Here is an 18,566-nt window from a genome sequence, read left to right on the forward strand (position 1 = left end):
CTCAAGAAATAGTCTAATGGTCACCCCTGCTGACTATGCTTCAGAAGGTGACACTACATAGCAGAACACAAGAATTTACTAATACATCCTCATTCAATCACTTTAAATCCCTAGCAATGAAACTAAAAATGTTCAACCAATAAAGAAAACAATGACAAAGTACTCAAATGAATTGGCATACCATAAATTGCACATACAGAGTTAGATAGTTAAAACTTGTCTACACTCTAAAATGTTTGATTAACATTTCTTTTTTCGCGGAACTATTTGGCACATTTTTATAATTTAGGTGCCATTATCATGCATTAGGTTCCCTGATTGCTACACTTGACACATATTCACATCAGGATAACATAATTTTTTTCTCATCTTAAACTCCTTTTGTCCATTGTTCCATCTATCACCTTCCCTTATATTTCATTAACCAACTATAGCCAGCATTACTCACCGTGAACAATTAAGTACATTATTTTTATTTTCTAGCTTGGGCAATTCATCATCCATGTCCAATGACACTAACATTTTTTAGTTATGACCTAGGTTTGGTGCTAGTATACATACTTCAATTCTTAGTTCAATTCTAAAAGAAGATAGGATGAAATTTGATATGCCCTAGTGACATACCATAGACCTACAAACCTATGTACCTATGAGTTCCCTGATTCACTTCTTAGGACAAATTGGAGTTCGGCTAAAGAAGCACACTAGGACAAGACTCAAAAGACTTGAAGTTGAGAATTTGGTGTATGCCACGATCAAAACCAAGAAAATTTTTAAAAAGCACTTGCCTAACTTGCTAGGCATATACACTCCATTTAAAGCTTTAACCAAAGCTATCAACCCTTACAATGCAGAAGCTCTAGTTAGAAGGGCAGCTCATTGCATCAAGAAGTTCCCACGGATTAGTATCTCTCAGCCCTCCACCTCTTACAAATTTGTTTCTCATATTGGCTTCTTCACATTATTGCATACATTGTTTGTTCTTTTATTGCCTTGCATATTGAATTGTATTTACTTCCATTTACTTTATACATATAAGCTACTTGCTGCCCACTTGGTACCCACTTTTTTTAACATTGCTGGAGTCTTTGGGTTTATTCAAAGACACCCACTTTTTTTGATTGAGCATATACTTATACTTAGTAGAGGCAATATCTTAGTGCACAAGCAAATTTATTGATATAACATAGTATATATATAAAACCCATGGTGGGGAATGTATGACAACTTGGGAGCTCCCATCCTTAAACTTCACCATCCTACATATAGCCCGGTTAACTACGAGGTGAGTTAGCTAGACTACAACTGCCAAGGTACCAACCGTGCTAAGATGCCAACCAAAATATTGTTGAAACATGTAATCACAAAAAAATATTGTTGACTAAATTTGCACAGCATATAACATCTTAACTGATTGTGATTAAATTATTAATCTGATTATAAGTTGCAGGATAAAGTAGCTCGTTTTGCTCCTCATTGATGTCTCAATTTTTCATAAACACGAGGTCACTTAGCTTGAAGCTTTAAACTACCCAAAGATTAGAATACAATAATGGAACATGTCAAAAGTGGAATTTCAAAGCACGTAATTAACTGAAATCAAACTGCATCTCTAGACAGACAATCAAGCACAACAATTCATCGACCTAGTGTCATCATAAAGAGAAAACATTCTATGATTGATTATAAATGTGCCATACGGGGTAGAAGAAAAAATAACTATTTTGTATCAACTTACAAGTCTTGATGTAAAAAAAACTGTGAGGCTATGAACAGAAGTGTCTTCCAAAGGTTTTGTCTTGAGACGAGAAAGAATCTCTGCTAAAAGAAGGATTCCTGCAAACATAAGACATCACTATCTGCAGCTGAGTGAGAAATGTGGAATAAGTTTAAAATGCAAAAACAAATGAGAGGGTTAGTAGCAATGTAAATTTGCAATAATAGCAAAAATATGCACTGTATAACCTATAATTTCACAGGCTAAAAAGAGCAAAATTTAAGACAGAATTCAAATTACATATATGGCCCTAATTATGTAGGACAGAATTCAAGATCCCTAATAACAAAAAGTTTAAGGTCATTACTAGGACAAAATACATATTCTCCACAATTTTTCATATAAAAATATAACAGTTCATAATTAAATATACTCGCACTTAACAACCCAGGTTGCACAAAACTAATGGAGGTGAAATACATGTATTATTTACTGTGATTTACAATTATCTACAAAAGAAATAAAGAAAAAAAAGAAGAAAACTATATTAATGTCCATGTATGACGAAGAATCAGTCAAGAGTACTTGAATGTACAGCAGGAACAACAGCAAACTATATTAATGTCCATGTATGACCAAGAATCAGTCAACAGTACTTGAATGTACAGCAGGAACAACAGCAAAGTGTTAGTTTTAACACTTTCAGTTTCAGATTAATATAAACTCAGAAAACCAGAATTTAGTTTCTAACTAACTTGATTAGATGAAAGATTTATAGTTTTCCAGATTTAGGCATAACAAAGAAATGAACAAAATAAGAACAAGACATGGTTACCCTGGGAAAACCTCCTAGGAGGAAAAACCCAGCCAGAAAGGATCCTCAAATCTGATTATGGATTATATTCATATGAAGATTACAACACTTATCTCAAATACTTGAAGGTGATTGCACTTAGGGCTGATAATGTCTTCCACAAGACTGCACCTTTACAAGCATCCCTTTACCATTTCCAACAGCAATCAGATCCAAACCCTAGGTCTGCATATGAAATCTGCACTTTGTTGGACTGCAACCTTAGCCCTCAGTTCGCTCTCCTCATGGATGAATTTCGCACCCTTTAATGGCAGATGTAATTCGCTGGTATAGCAGATGTGATTCGCTGTGATATTGCTCCTTCAAATTCGCATTAGGCAGATGTAGATATTTCGCATGATGATGTATTGAATGTGTTTGATTGAGGTGAAAGTATCTTTATTTATATGATGCAATAACCTTTTATGTCGGCTTATACTAAAATCCATTTATGTCGGCTTGACCTTTAATTTATTGTTTTTCCTTTAACCGAAATGCATTAGATAGGGTTGGCCCTATTATGTTTAGCACGCTATCTTGAATGTGACGTGGGGTTTCATTTATGTAGCGTGGAGTGAAGTGAGGTATAGGGCCCAACCCTATATGTTGGAAAAGGGGGTTGGCCCCCTTGGGCGGATACCAATGTTGCCCAAGGCAATTGGAATCCGCCATTCCCTAATTATAATCAACACTCCCTCTTAATTAGGGAGAAATATAATCTTACAATCAGGTTACAAGATTAGGGCCCAGCCCTAAGTAATGCATACAATGTTAAATTGTAATCCGAACTTCGCTGACAACTTCAAATATTCCTGAGAGCGGATCACAACAAGTAGCCACAAATAGAATCCCATAGTATCCATCTTGAACTGCCTGTGGAGGGTGAATTCAAAACTTTAACATGCACACTTGCAAGTCATGAATACATATGCAATTATTCATGCACATCATGGAGTCTTTCCATGACATCGATGACGCATATCCATCATTCATTGTCTTTACCTCAGTCTTCTCTCAAAGAAGAATGTAACATCATAATCTTCCATCTTGTACCCAAGCATGGAGTGGAGTTATATAAGCATAAAATGAAAACATAGTCCTCCATCTTGCACACAAGCATAGAATGGAATCTAATGAACATAATCCTCCATCTTGCACACGAGCAAGGAATGGAATAAACATAATCAGAATATTGTAGTCTTCCATCTTGCACACAAGCATAGAATGGAACTAGATAACATAGTCTTCCAGTTCGCAGACAAGCATAGACTGGATCCACCTTACATTGCCCACAGAAGGTGGAGAGGATCTTTTCTACCATCTTACATTGCCCGCAGAGGATGGTCAATTACTCTTCTCCCTGAGAAGATTACAATACCATCTTACATTGCCCGCAGAGGATGGTTTAACAATTAGTCTTCTCCCTGAGAAGATTACAATACCATCTTACATTGCCCGCAGAGGATGGTTAACAATTAGTCTTCTCCCTGAGAAGATTACAATACCATCTTACATTGCCCGCAGAGGATGGTTAAAAATTACTCTTCTCCCTGAGAAGATTACAATACCACCTTACATTGCCCGCAGAGGGTGGTTTGATACAACACAATGTATCACTAAGGTTGAGACTCCCTCTCAACCAAGGCGATGTTCTCCACAGCTCCAAGTCTATCTTTTGAAGTACTCAAGTTTCAAGAGACTTGGTGAGAACATCTGCAACACAGGATTGTCCTGCCAAAAAACACTAAAAATTCAGGTATCTCTATGCAACCCTGATAATAATTCAAAACAGCATAACAAGAATTTTGAGAAACCACACTGCTTCTCTTGATGCAACACTTGCAACAATGTATTTAGCTTTCAGCAATACTCAACGCAACTGAGGACTGTCCCTATAGGTCCAAGAGATCGCCACGGGTGAATGTTTTAAGTGTTTTCTTTGTCTGTAACACTTTTTGACCAATCAATCAACCTGCATCTATTCAGAGACTCTGCAAGATCATAATTGGCTGCAGACATACTCTACTTCTTTAAGTTAGTTTCCATATAAGTTTACAATCCATAATTCTAACATAACAATAGAAACTTGACTTAGAATAATTTCATTAGATCCTTGCCACACTTTTAATCTAGAAGTAATGCATTTTAGGTTTAGATCTTCCATCTCAATTCTGAGCTAATTCTTTCTTATATTAAATCATGAGGCTATCTTTATCAGTCAGAGTTAGATCATCCATATAAGAAATCAGAATTAGCATTTCAAATACTTTAAGGAACAAGTTAGAATCTTTACAAAGCCCTAGGCTTATCAAGTACTCTTTCATACCAAGAGTTTCATTGAAGATCATAGGGCTCCCTCTTAATCCTCAATATCAAACTGATAGCCAAGCATCATAGATCATAAGAATTCATAAACAAAGATGAGGAATGCCAACTTCACCTTTTATGAATTGGACCCATGGCACAATTATGATCAGGACATATCCTCAAACTTCTTCTAAATGAGTGTGAACATTAAAGATCCTTATGCCTTATTTCAAAGCTTCCTCTAAAGCCACATCAATCCAAGCTTATGGATTTCTGATGTCAGTATGGCCTTGGCCGTTGGCATACATCACCTACTATATGAGGTTATGTAAGAATGACCTTGGTTGAGGAACACAACATTCATGATAAGTTAGATGCATCCCTTTAACAATATAACCAATGATACATAGAATGTTGAAACAATACTTATGTGACACAAATTTTTTTTTAAAAAAAGAAGCTAGCCTTTAACACAACCTTGAAAACTTGTACATCACCATACAGGTTAATAAAAAAAATCTAATTTTCATAAAGAACTTACAAGGGTTAAATCATGACCATTTTCTGCCTCACCAAGGTTTCCACAGATTTGAGGCATACAACCATTAGTATAACCTAATAGAGTCTACAATTAGCTCAAAATGTACGATAGTTATCAACTAGAATATTTCTAAGTCAGTAGTTGAGGATATAGTGTATATTATTAATTTCCACAATACTTCATACTTCATGATAGTAAATACTCAACTGAAAGGTCAATTTTATGTCACTATTATAGAATCATTCAATTGATAGTCAAAACTCAATCAAAACATAGGTGAGGAAGTACTAATAGAATGTTTCCAAGGAGAGGGAAGTATACTTAATGAAGATACTAACCAAGCAATAACAATGAGAGCCTATACTTCCATGAATCAATAGCAATTAGTAAGTTGCAGTATATATAATCAAAATAATTCTGATAAAGGATTTAGATCAACCTTTAGACATCCAACCGCAAATACATCAAAGGAATTAATCTTCGGATCAAGCATTGTGAACAATAAATTCCTAGCTCACTTATTTATGACATTTATTTAATGAATACTTCATTTACTCAGTTAGTAGCGATACTTATTTAACTGGCTTATTTTCCCTTACGCACATAGATAAAGGCACACATAAATTAAACGAAGTTCAAAACAGAGAGGAAATATTCAAGTTCGCAATGTCTTTACAAATATGAAGTTCAGCTTTTCTTCTTTGTTTTGATCTCACTCATTGCAACAATTAAGCATTAGATATTTAATGAGGGTATACATTCCATATTTAATTTTAGACTTTAACTTATCAGGTCACAGACAGGCACGTACACAAAATTTCCCTTACTAGGTTTAGGCCTGTTTTAGCCATAATTAATATATTTCAAAATACTTATGACTTCAACTAAATTGATGGAAGACAAAATCTATCTTAACATGAATCAAATTTGTGATATTTCATAGTTCAATTAATTTATCAATTATTAATAAGTAAATTGTTCATTTACCTTACTAGAAAACTAATTATATCATACTGGATAATTAATTTTATCATCCATAATTCTTAATGCAAGTGTCAACCTACGCTACTACTTCAGTTCTAAGGAAGAGGGGGATGTCTATGTTACCAAAGCGCTCAGAGACCAAACTACAATAGGCTCCCTCGTCGATCCTTATCCTATCTTGGGAATCATCCTATTGATTGGATTTAGACTACCCCTCTTTGGAAACAACTCCATTCCCAACTTTCTTTAATACTGACAGTAGTAACAAGCATTAGGCTATAAGTATACTAACTTGTCATGTATTAAGAATACATATGAAATTAAGTATAACAGTCATACATAATGCAGTGCAAAAGAACATTATTATGTATCATGTATTAAGCATACATATTAAGCACATCCCCATGCATACCACCTAGAACAAAGATGTTACTGCCTCTAACTTAATAACAGTTCCGATCCGATCCGATCCGAGGTGATATCACTGGATGCTTTGATTCCTTTCCTTTATGTCTCTCAATATGAGGGAGAGGTCACACCTCCTCATCATGTATGCTCTTTGGCAAGAGACACACCATTTCACCATTAGCACCTTTTGAAAGAGTGCAATTCTTCATTATTTCTTTCCTATGAAAAGGACACAACCTTTCACAATCAAATCTGCAACTCTTATTTAAATCAGATCTTAACCACTACATAAAGTTGCAGCCCAAACGAAATAATAAGCCCTTAACAACAACCTTAACCAAGCATCCTCTTATAATATCGGTTTGACAGGGACTAAATAAAAGATTCGTTCATTTAACATTTAATGTTTTCATTGACACCAAAGTCGTCTTATTGAGAGAGATCCTTTTACTAACCTACCACCAAAGAAGGAAGGAACAAGAGACTAAAATTACATGATTGAATCTGGCAGCAAAATTGAGATTCCCATCAAGCCTATCTTCAACTTTCAGCCCCATTGAATTGACCTGAGACAAAATCTGGAAATAAAGGAGTCCTAAAATCTGAAATCTGAAAGTTGATCTAGCCTATAGCTCTGATACCATGTTAGTTTTAACACTTTCAGATTAATATAAACTCAGAAAACCAGAATTTAGTTTCTAACTAACTTGATTAGATGAAAGATTTATAGTTTTCCAGATTTAGGCATAACAAAGAAATGAACAAAATAAGAACAAGACATGGTTACCCTGGGAAAACCTCCAAGGAGGAAAAACCCAGCCAGAAAGGATCCTCAGATCTGATTATGGATTATATTCATATGAAGATTACAACACTTATCTCAAGTACTTGAAGGTGATTGCACTTAGGGCTGATAATGTCTTCCACAAGACTGCACCTTCACAAGCATCCCTTTACCACTTCCAACAACAATCAGATCCAAACCCTAGGTCTGCATAGGAAATCTGCACTTTGTTGGACTGCAACCTTAGCCCTCAGTTCGCTCTCCTCATGTATGAATTTCGCACCCTTTAATGGCAGATGTAATTCACTGGTATAGCAGATGTGATTCGCTGTGATATTGCTCCTTCAAATTCGCATTAGGCAGATGTAGATATTTCGCATGATGATTTATTGAATGTATTTGATTGAGGTGAAAGTATCTTTATTTATATGATGCAATAACCTTTTATGTCAGCTTATACTAAAATCCATTTATGTCGGCTTGACCTTTAATTTATTGTTTTTCCTTTAACCGAAATGCATTAGATAGGGTTGGCCCTATTATGTTTAGCACGCTATCTTGAATGTGACGTGGGGTTTCATTTATGTAGCGTGGAGTGAAGTGAGGTATAGGGCCCAGCCCTATACGTTGGAAAAGGGGGCTGGCCCCCTTGGGCGGATACCAATGTTGCCCAAGGCAATTGGAATCCGCCATTCCCTAATTATAATCAACACAAAGAACTAGGGCAAAGGGAGACTTAAACTTGAAGCAAATACAATAAAGCCAGAGAAGACAGAAAATAATTAAACACATGGGAGCTAGCCTAAAAACAGTAACCCTAAAAACATTTTAAGTATAAATAACTGTGTGAAGAGAAGACCCAACAAAGCAATGAAGCATATGAAGAACACCTAGGTAGAAAACCAAAATCCCCAAATCTCAGTAATATAGGATATGTTGGAGGAACCAACAATATTATCACTGATCACGGTAGGAGTAGCAATGCATAATTTGAAAATGCTTGTTGAGGAATGTCCTATACTAAGGATGTAGGGCTATACAACCCTAGGAAGCCATCAATCCAGCATGTAACTTATCCTAATACTCCAAGCCGATGTCAAGAAGAGATAGAACCATGACCATTACAATGAGAGTTGGGTTGTTGAGGAGCCTTGGCCATGATAGACCAAGAGGATAAACAATGCCTCATTGATCTATCTCCATCTACACATGACTCAATAGTAGTATCTAAAGGGCATTCAAGGCCTCCAAAATGTATGACAGATTGAAAGAAGACGTAATGAATCTAGCAAATTTGAAACCAGCATGGAGAGGTATATGCTAGTTAGCAAAAAATCCAGAGACACAAACCAGAGTTTGGAACCCCAATGAGTTTTTGGTGTTGTAGTCTTTCACCCCGGACAAGATCCTATTAAGGAAGACAGGAAAATAGATCTGGATAATTGACTGCTTAGTTAACAGAATGTAAAGAACATACACAACACATAGGATTGAGACCAATAAGTAATCGTATTCATTGTATTCATTTAATATATCATGTATGCCCTTCTATCTCCTTATACATTTATATTATATATCTCCTTCCATGTATTTTATCTTTCCTTTTATAATTTATAAATTATAGCTATTATATCATCCTTATATCCAACTTACCTCTGGTGATCATATCTTACAATCTATTAGAAGAGACATGACTCATACTTGGTACTCCTAGATTACATGTTATGTTCTTATTCATGAGCTCCACAAGTCTAACACAGCAAGATACGGCATGATTTCCGAAAGTCTGTATATCTGTTCTTTCCCTACTAACATCATCCCCCCTTCTCAACCTTGACTTGTCCCCAAGTCAACATTATCTTGGAGTTTGGTGGTAGTGTTTGAGCCCAGCACCATTGACATAGCATTGGAGGGTAGTGCCATCTAGTGTTTCCAAATGAATTGCTCCAGATTTTAGGATGTCATTTATCTTATAAGGTCCTAGCCACCAAACATAAGTTTACCTTACTTCTAAAACTTGTTGTCATACAAAAGAACCATGTATCCAACCTGAAAGTGTTTTGTTCGAAGTGATCTGTCATGCCAAGCTTGTTGTCTTCTTTGTTCTATCTAGAGGTGTGCTTTAACTAACCGCCTTGCTTTATCGACTTGTTCCAGTCCTAATATTTCTTTAATACAGTTGTCATCATCTAGTCTTAGTGCTAGTGTGATGCGAAGGATATGGACGACAAAATTTATGGTTAAGATGGCCTCCATTTTGTATACCAGATCAATGGGTGTGTGTTTGGTAGATCTTTTATAGGTGGTGCGGTAAGCTGAAAGTATTGCAGGGACATTGAAATCCTAGTCAGTCTTGTTCACATCACACATTTTAGTAAATGTAGTGCCAATTATTTGGTTGGGCACCTCACTAATGCTATTTGCCTATGGATGATAAAGGGTACTCCAGTTGTGTGTAATCATGAAATTGGTCAATAATTCTTTAATAATTTGTTCACAAAATGTTTCCCTTGATCACTAGTGATGCTTAGTGGGCACCAAAATCTAGTAATAATGTTATTGTAAAGAAATTTTGCAACAATATAGGTGATACAATCTCTGGTAAGCTCTGCTTTTGCCTATTTGGTGAGGTAGTCGATCCTGGTAATGATTAACTGTGCTTTGGAGAGTTTACCAAGTTGATCAGTAGGCCCTCTTAAGTCAACTGCCCATTTATTGAAGGGGACTCATGCTAGAACCGGTTGGAATGGCATTTCATCCCTGGCTGTGGGTCTTCTGGTTCGTTAACAGATGTTACAATTCTTTGTATAATTTTTGGCATCTTTATATATGCTAGGCCACCATAATCTGGATAGTATATTTTCTGGGTCTTAGCATCTCCGTAGTTATGGCCTCCTGCAATTCCTTCGCGTGCCTCTTTTAACAGTTGTTCTCATTCATGCTCACATACTACTCTCCGGAGGTCTTCATCACACCCTTTGTGGAATAAAGCTCCTTCAATTAAAGTATAGGGAAGAGATTTTCATAGTAGAAGTTGTTTATAATGGGCATTTGTTTCTGGTGGATAGGTGCTGGTTGAAAGGAGCTCTGCCACATCATACAGTTCTTTTGATACTACCCTAATTCGGAATAATTAGTGCCGAAAAGGTCTTCTTCATCAACTTTGTTGGAAGTTGTCATTGATATCAAAGGGATCATTCTTGTCATTAATGTCAAACAAGTATGGACAAGATTGTTGAAAGTTTGTCATTGATGTCAAGAAGATATTCATTATCTTTGATGAATGAAAATTGTCATTGATGTCAATGGAGGCAAAATATTGTCACTAGCACTCAGTGGAGATTGTTGACAGATATATTACAATCCAAGAATGATGTCCAGTAGAATTGTCTAAGAAAGATTATTCTCATACATGCAAACTATTGGCAATGAAGAATATATGCGATCATAAAAGGAAAGATATCGAACGTTAATGACTACTAAGGAGGAGATGCGACTATATTCTATACTCTAATGAATATTCTATATTTATAATGCCAGTGATTAAGTGCATAGGTCGACCATACTATTGGCACTAAAATCAAAGCACAAACAAATGAAGTTTAAATCAGCCAAGTTCATCACAGCAACTCATATATTTCACAAGACAGCAGATACATGACTTAACTATAATGGCAGCAACTTGAAAGTATATCGAAGACTTAACAAATGAATATAGCTGTTGGTGCGACTCTGCATTAAATAAACCATAATTTATTTAAAGAAAGCAATTTAGAAGAGAAGCAAATAATTGCATTCCATTAAGCAGCAATAGAATTGGACATGGCAGCACTCCCATATTAAGACAGATAAGAAAAAGTCTAATCGGCCAAAAAATATGCACAGCAGCAGATGGCATAGATGAGTTTCCTTTACAAAGAATGGTGACTTTATAAATGCAAGGTAGCACTTCTGTTTCCTTAAGACATGCAGCGACTATAGTCCAGCCACTCATTCAATACGATACTCCAGCTGTGCATTCAATAAGATACTCCAGCTGTGCACAATTTTAATCAACATCCTTGCGCTCTGAAGACAAATATATGTAGAATTTTGGTATCATCAATTACAAAATCTATGAGATTGAATAAGAGTAGATAAGAAATGAATTTGAACTAATACTGCGTATATGATTTTAGTGACAGGCTTATTTACACCACAATTATTTCTTTCTATAGCTTATACACAAGGCTTACTACTAAAGTATACTGCCTCTTACTAACTACATTGTATATAATTGATAGAATACACATTGCTGCATTTTATAGAATAAATGTTGATTTTAGGCAATCAGATGTTAATCTAGTTACTTGAATTATAAGCAGAAATTATAATAAAAGCACACAACACAAGACACAAGTACCCTTGGGAAAACCTCCCTCTTGGAGGAAAAAAACCCAGCATCAAAGATTCAGATCAGTTCCTTATTTATAAGCAGATTACATGAATCAGATTACTTATCTGAATAAGTCCCAATCTAGGGCAGACTGAACCTAGAATATGCATCTGTAGTATGTCTTCAAAGAGAGCAGAATATCGACACCACTTGAAGAGGGAGATCACTTAAGTATAGCACACCACCTTCCCAACAAGTTGTCCAATGGATTCGCTCTCTAACATGCCAGATTCGCTCTCTAACATGCCAGATTCGCTGACTGGTCTTGCATAAGGCTGATCGCACTTGATAAGGATCATTGTTGTGAAGAATGAATCTTGTTTATATACAAGATTCATGTTCAAGTCTTCTAAGTCGGCCTTAACCAATTCCCTTTATTTTACATATTTCACTTTGCACTTTGGTGCCCAATTTGGGGCCTACATAACTTGCAACTTGTGACACATTCCCTGTTTGGGGCCCAGCCCTATGAAATGCTTAACCACACGTTACATTTGAGCCTAGCCCTTATAAACATAAATTGCTTGATCCACACGTTACATTTAGGCCCAGCCCTATTAGGCATAAATTGCTTAACCTTATTTCAATAAGATAATATTTTAATTGCCACAAGGCAACATTAAAATATGATCTGAACTAGCTAACCATTTCAACACTCCCTCTTAGCTAGAGAGGATTCTATGAATAATCAAGTCTCAAAGTGGCTACCACCATGGCTACTCCCATGGATGAAACAAATGATATGTTCACCATAGCTACTCTCAGAGGGTGAATGAACTCATCATGGAATTTCTTCCATGATACCCACCATACCTACCCACAGAGGGTGGGACCACCATGCCTACTCGCAAAGGGTGGAATTTCTTCCATGATACCCACCATACCAACTCGCAGAGGGTGGGATCACCATGCCTACTCGCAAAGGGTGGAATTTCTTCAATGATGCCCACCATACCTACTCACAGAGGGTGGGTCCACCATACCTACTCATAGAGGGTGGAACGAGGGCTTTCACCTCAAACTTCTCCCAGAGAAGAATGCATCACCACCATGCCTACTCACAGAGGGTGGATCCACCATACCTACTCGCAAAGGGTGGAACAAAAAAAACTATTACACAAAAGATGAGGCTTCCTCTGAAGCTGAAAGAAATTGGCTCCCTCTGAATAATGATGTCAAGCTCCCTCTAACATTTCCTCCTTTTAGAAAAGGAAGTCTTCATTTGACCTTTGCTCCTCCTGAGATGTCCCTATGCCAACTTCTACAGAGGAAGCAAGAGGAGTGGACCTGAATTTGCAATCTCAAGCAAAATGACCATACTTGTCACACTTAAAGCACTGGATGTGAGATAAGTCCTTCCATTTCTTAGGGGCAGCATCTGAATCTCTGTCTCTATCCCACTTCCTTCCTTTGCTTTTAACCAAATGCGAAGCAAGGACTTGATTGTCTACATCATAAAGATCACGCTCAATTCCTCTTGCTATCAATCGTGACTCTTCTTGTATGCAATCTGCTCTCAAACGATCGAACTTGGGAAGATCTGGTCTTGCACTGATTCCTTGAATGTAAGACTCCCAAGATGTCGGAAGACCATGGAGAGCAAGGATGGTCAAGTCGCTGTCATCAACAACCTTCCCAATGGATGAGAGTTGATCTCTCAAATCAGAAATCTTCATGAAGTATGCTATGACTGATTCACCTTTCATCATCTTGATGTGATGAAGCTGCTGCTTCAAAGCTAGGGCACGGCTGGTGTTGTTGATTTCGTACATCTCTTCCAATGTCTTGAACATTTCACTGGTAGTCTTCAGCTGGGAGATGATAGGTACAATATGATCCTTCACGGAGTCAACCAGCATTCTCTGAGCTTGAAAATCTTTCTTCCTCCATGAAGTCTTTTCTTCTTCTGCCTCAGGTTCAATGGAAGATCACTCCACAAAGTCTGCAAGATCACTTCCATTTAATGCAAGCATGATTCGGAATCTCCATGACGTGAAGTTGGATGCACCATCCAATCTATCTTCAACCCTGAGACAGTTCAACATTTCGAATGAAGTAATAAGAGCAGAAATGCAAGGAGGAGGAACAACCACAATCAATCTAATTACCCCTAATTCGAACTTGGCTCTAATATCATGTTGATTTTAGGCAATCAGATGTTAATCTAGTTACTTGAATTATAATCAGACTGAGAATAAGCAGAAATAATAATTAAAGCACACAACACAAGACACAAGTACCCTGGGAAAACCTCCCTCTTGGAGGAAAAAACTCAGCATCAAAGATTCAGATCAGTTCCTTATTTATAAGCAGATTACATGAATCAGATTACTTATTTGATTGAGGGCCAATCTAGGGCAGACTGAACCTAGAATATGCAGTTGTAGTATGTCTTCAGAGAGAGCAGAATATCGACACCACTTAAAGAGGGAGATCACTTAAGTATAGCGCACCACCTTCCCAACAAGTTGTCCAATGGATTCGCTCTCTAACATGCCAGATTCGCTGACTGTTCTTGCATAAGGTTGATCGCACTTGATAAAGATCATTGTTGTGAAGAATGAATCTTGTTTATATACAGGATTCATGTTCAAGTCTTCTAAGTCGGCCTTAACCAATTCCCTTTATTTTACATATTTCACTTTGCACTTTGGCGCCCAATTTGGGGCCTACATAACTTGCATCTTGTGACACGTTTCCTGGTTGGGGCCCAGCCCTATGAAATGCTTAACCACACATTACATTTGGGCCCAGCCCTTATAAACATAAATTGCTTAATCCACACATTACATTTAGGCCCAGCCCTATAAGGCATAAATCGCTTAACCTTATTACAATAAGATAATATTTTAATTGCCACAAGGCAACATTAAAATATTATCCGAACTAGCTAACAATTTCAACAATAAATTCTGCTAGATTAGCACAAATCCCAATCGCAGGCTCTTCTTATCAACATTGGCATGCCATTTGTTATTTATTGGTATAATCATTAATACCTTGAAAGAAAAAAGGTGCATGCAAGTTTTGAGAAAACAGTCCATGAAATAGAGAAGTGCCCCACTATTGATTTCAGGTCATTTAATGAACTTCGTGCTAAAGGCTAAGGATAGTTTAATGCAATTTTAGTAGCTTTAGATGGCAATAACTCCACAGTTTCAACCTCTCAAAAGAAGGAGAAAAGAGCAATTTACAGTGGTTTGTGTTGATTTTGTTCCTAAAATGAGTTTGATCCTCACCATACATGTTTCAGAGGGTCAAACATGCATTATTCTAAAAGTGTCTGAGGTTATATGATTGATTTACATTAAAATTGTGGAATCTCATTTTTTTATTCATTAAATAATTCACTATATTGCTCAGAAAGTTTAATGGCAGTTTCGATTTATTTTCTGCCATGTGGATAGTTGCCAGTTTATGAGCCTAACATTAGTTAAATGATTCTAGCTTAATACCACATTTCCAGAATCATAAAAATTCAATGCAAATGCCTATGTGATCCAGCCAATGGATAACCAGCACAAGTGACTTTAAAGGAAGCCATAATGCAGAAAACATCAGCATAAAAAGCCTGCTCAATTTATTAATCAAAGGTGAAAGCTATAAAAGAATATAGTGTGAGGCCTCACCTCGACTCAGTCTGACATTCAGTGGATTTTATTTTTAGACTATTATGGATACTTTATTTTGATGCATTTTGAGACTTAGAACTTATATGATTTCAGGATTTGGATAACATTGCTATGATTTGATGATTTACTTACATGCTTTATGAGATAGAACACTACATGATTGTTAGATAGGATGATATTGCAATGATAGATGTCGTTATTGAATTTGCAGGACTTTACTCTGAATATAGAACTATGATGTATGTTTAGTTTATGTGAATTGGGATGAAATTGCTTATGTGAAATTGCTTGATAAAAGATGTATTCAATCTGTGCAGATGAAAATTGTATGCAAGTGATGATGTGTATTGTTATATTATTGAATTATATTATATATGGATATTTGGAAGTACTAATGTGTAAATTGAGATGCGCAGGAAATTTACCATGTGACCATGGAAATTTACGGAGAACCAAAACCTAGACTTATGTATGTTCGTAAGCCAGGGGTTGTCTATTTGGAGAGACAACACCCCGTTTGTGTTGTATTTTATTCGTAACAGTATATGCTGCATGAGTGTTAAGTGTTATTTAAATTTATTGTGTAAAAACCACAAGAGACAATTTCATGTTTTATTTTTGTAAAAGTGTTTTATTTGTGTCACTTGACACGTGTGGATTTAAATTTAAATGTTTTATTTTGTCTCTTGGTGGGAAAGTGATTAATTATAGTTCTTCTTAAATAAAATAATGTGTTGTCTTAAATACTTTGGGAATATAATATTTGGGATGGTCAACTTATGTTTGACCCGAAAATAAACTTCAGAGGGGTTTAAAATGGGTTAAATGAACACCTAGGGGTAGTTTAATAGGGTTTCCTAAAGCCCATAAGGTATACCTAGGGGTTAGGGGTAATTTTAGGCAAGTTTCTACTTTATAATGATCTTTTTAACGCTTTAAAAATTGGTTTTTTTGAGTTGAGCGAAAATTGAAAATTAGAAGTTAAATCTAATCAAGATTTTTCCTTTTGGAATGAGAGTCTTTTTGCATTTTTGCTTTCTTTCCTTTTTGGTTTTTAGAAACTTGTGAGAACTCAGAGAGTGAGCTTCTTAAGGAAGATTTTTGAGAATTGGAGGGTAATCACCCACTCTCCATTTTTGGAGACAAGAGAAAATTTGAAAAGAAAATAATGTTATGGAATAGAAAAATTGATTAAGGGTAGAAGGAAAAAGATTCGTGGATTGGGCAGCTCTTCATCAAATATCATAATACCTTTGGGCAGATTAAGGTTGGTTTCAGTTATTCATTATAATGTCTTCTTCTTGTTTATGTCTGGAAGTTTGTTGGTGTAAGAAATCTGTGTTCTTGAAAGTTTTTGTTAGAAAATCTTTTGGTATTTTTGCATTATGATTTGTTTGTGTTTTGGGAGTTTTCTCAAGACCTCTTACTCTTGGGAGAGAAGAGGATCTTGTGGGTGGTAGCAGTGACAACCCTCGAGTGAGAGACTCTCTTTGAGAGCGATCACAAGGGATCTTTGTGTGACCCTTGCTGCATGGCCTGTTTGTGCAATGGGGGTCATAAGGAGGGATATAAGGCTAGAATGCCTTTGGAGGACAAAAAGAATAAGGGGTCGAGATTCTTGATATTATTATTGTGCCATGAGGTGGCTTCTTGTTTATTTCATACTTGCAGTTCTCCTCAGGGTATTGGTCCACTACCACCCTTTGAAAATGTTCATCACCAAAGTGTGGTGCTGTGAAAGCCAAGTTGGGAATGTGTCTGGAAAATCTGTATGCATTTGCTTTCTATGTGTTTGCCTGTTTGTTACCCGTCTAGGAATTGGTTCTCCGAGCTCGGGGGTGGCTACCAGTTAGCCTAGGCTGGGAGGTGAGCACTCTGTGGTCATATTTGTGTTTCTATTATGCAAGAAAGTCAGGAGAAGAGAATAGGGGCCATGAAAAGATACAGAAGATTATTGTTGAAGATACTTTATTTCATTTGCAAATGTTTGTTTAAAGTTGTTACAGAAGTAAGCCCTCATTCTTAGAAATGAGAGGCAAGTTGTAATTCTTGAAATTAGACTTGGGGTTATTGTTGTAGCTAAACAAAGAAACATCCTGTAAAATTTGCAGAATATCTTAGAGTTGTAAAAAGAAAAGCTTGTTTTATTTCTACTTCTGATTTTTAGAAAAAGAAAAGTCATTTTGAGTTGCATGCAAAAGCTTCTTTGTATTATGAAAAAAATTAGTTTACAATTAAATTTTATCTATATTCTACTCGCTGAAAATATGAATTTATTTTTACTGAAAGATCTTACGTATTAAAAAAAAAAAGGAATGTTTTAAGTTATTGCTTAATTAGTTGAAAAATCAATGAATCTATTTATTATAGAGAAGTATATTGTATTTCCAAAAATGTATTTCTAAATTGTTTTTCTAATTAGTGATGATTAAAAAGCTTATCAATGGATTTAGCTTCATTCTTTTATCAGCAATTAAAAACAAATAAACAAAAAAAAGGGCCTAATTCTATATATATATATATATATATATATATATATATATATATATATATATATATATATATATATATATATATATATATATATATTTGAATTAACATAATGCTTTTCCTTTATTAGTTTTGTTTAAAATTTTTGCATGTAAATCTTATTACAAAAAAAATATATTTATTGATATATTTTTCACCCTCATAACTATATGATTATATATTTATATAAATATAAATATATATATATATATATTTATATATATATAAATATATATATATATATATATTTATATATATATATATATATATATATATATTTATATAAAATATATTTAAAAAAAAAAAAAAGAAGTTTTGGGTCCACGCGGACCCCACTGTGTGTACGCACAGTGAGGGCCACGCGGCGCCCACTGTG

The 18,566-nt window shown here is 35.7% G+C and overlaps 1 protein-coding gene across 4 annotated transcripts in view; it reads right to left on the bottom strand.

Moving 5' to 3' along the window:
• Positions 1-18,566, bottom strand: part of LOC131076986 (MMS19 nucleotide excision repair protein homolog) — a 338,109-nt gene that overhangs the window by 273,078 nt on the left and 46,465 nt on the right. For 3 of the 4 annotated variants that reach the window (XM_058014340.2, XM_058014342.2, XM_058014341.2), the window contains one exon: positions 1,739-1,836. In XM_058014340.2, coding sequence (XP_057870323.2) covers positions 1,739-1,836 — 98 coding nt within the window. Of the gene's footprint in view, positions 1-1,738; positions 1,843-18,566 lie in introns of those variants that run through there. The other variant, XM_058014343.2, reaches the window with a different exon arrangement.

This window comes from Cryptomeria japonica, chromosome 6 (assembly GCF_030272615.1).
Source record: "Cryptomeria japonica chromosome 6, Sugi_1.0, whole genome shotgun sequence".
NCBI lineage: Eukaryota > Viridiplantae > Streptophyta > Pinopsida > Cupressales > Cupressaceae > Cryptomeria > Cryptomeria japonica.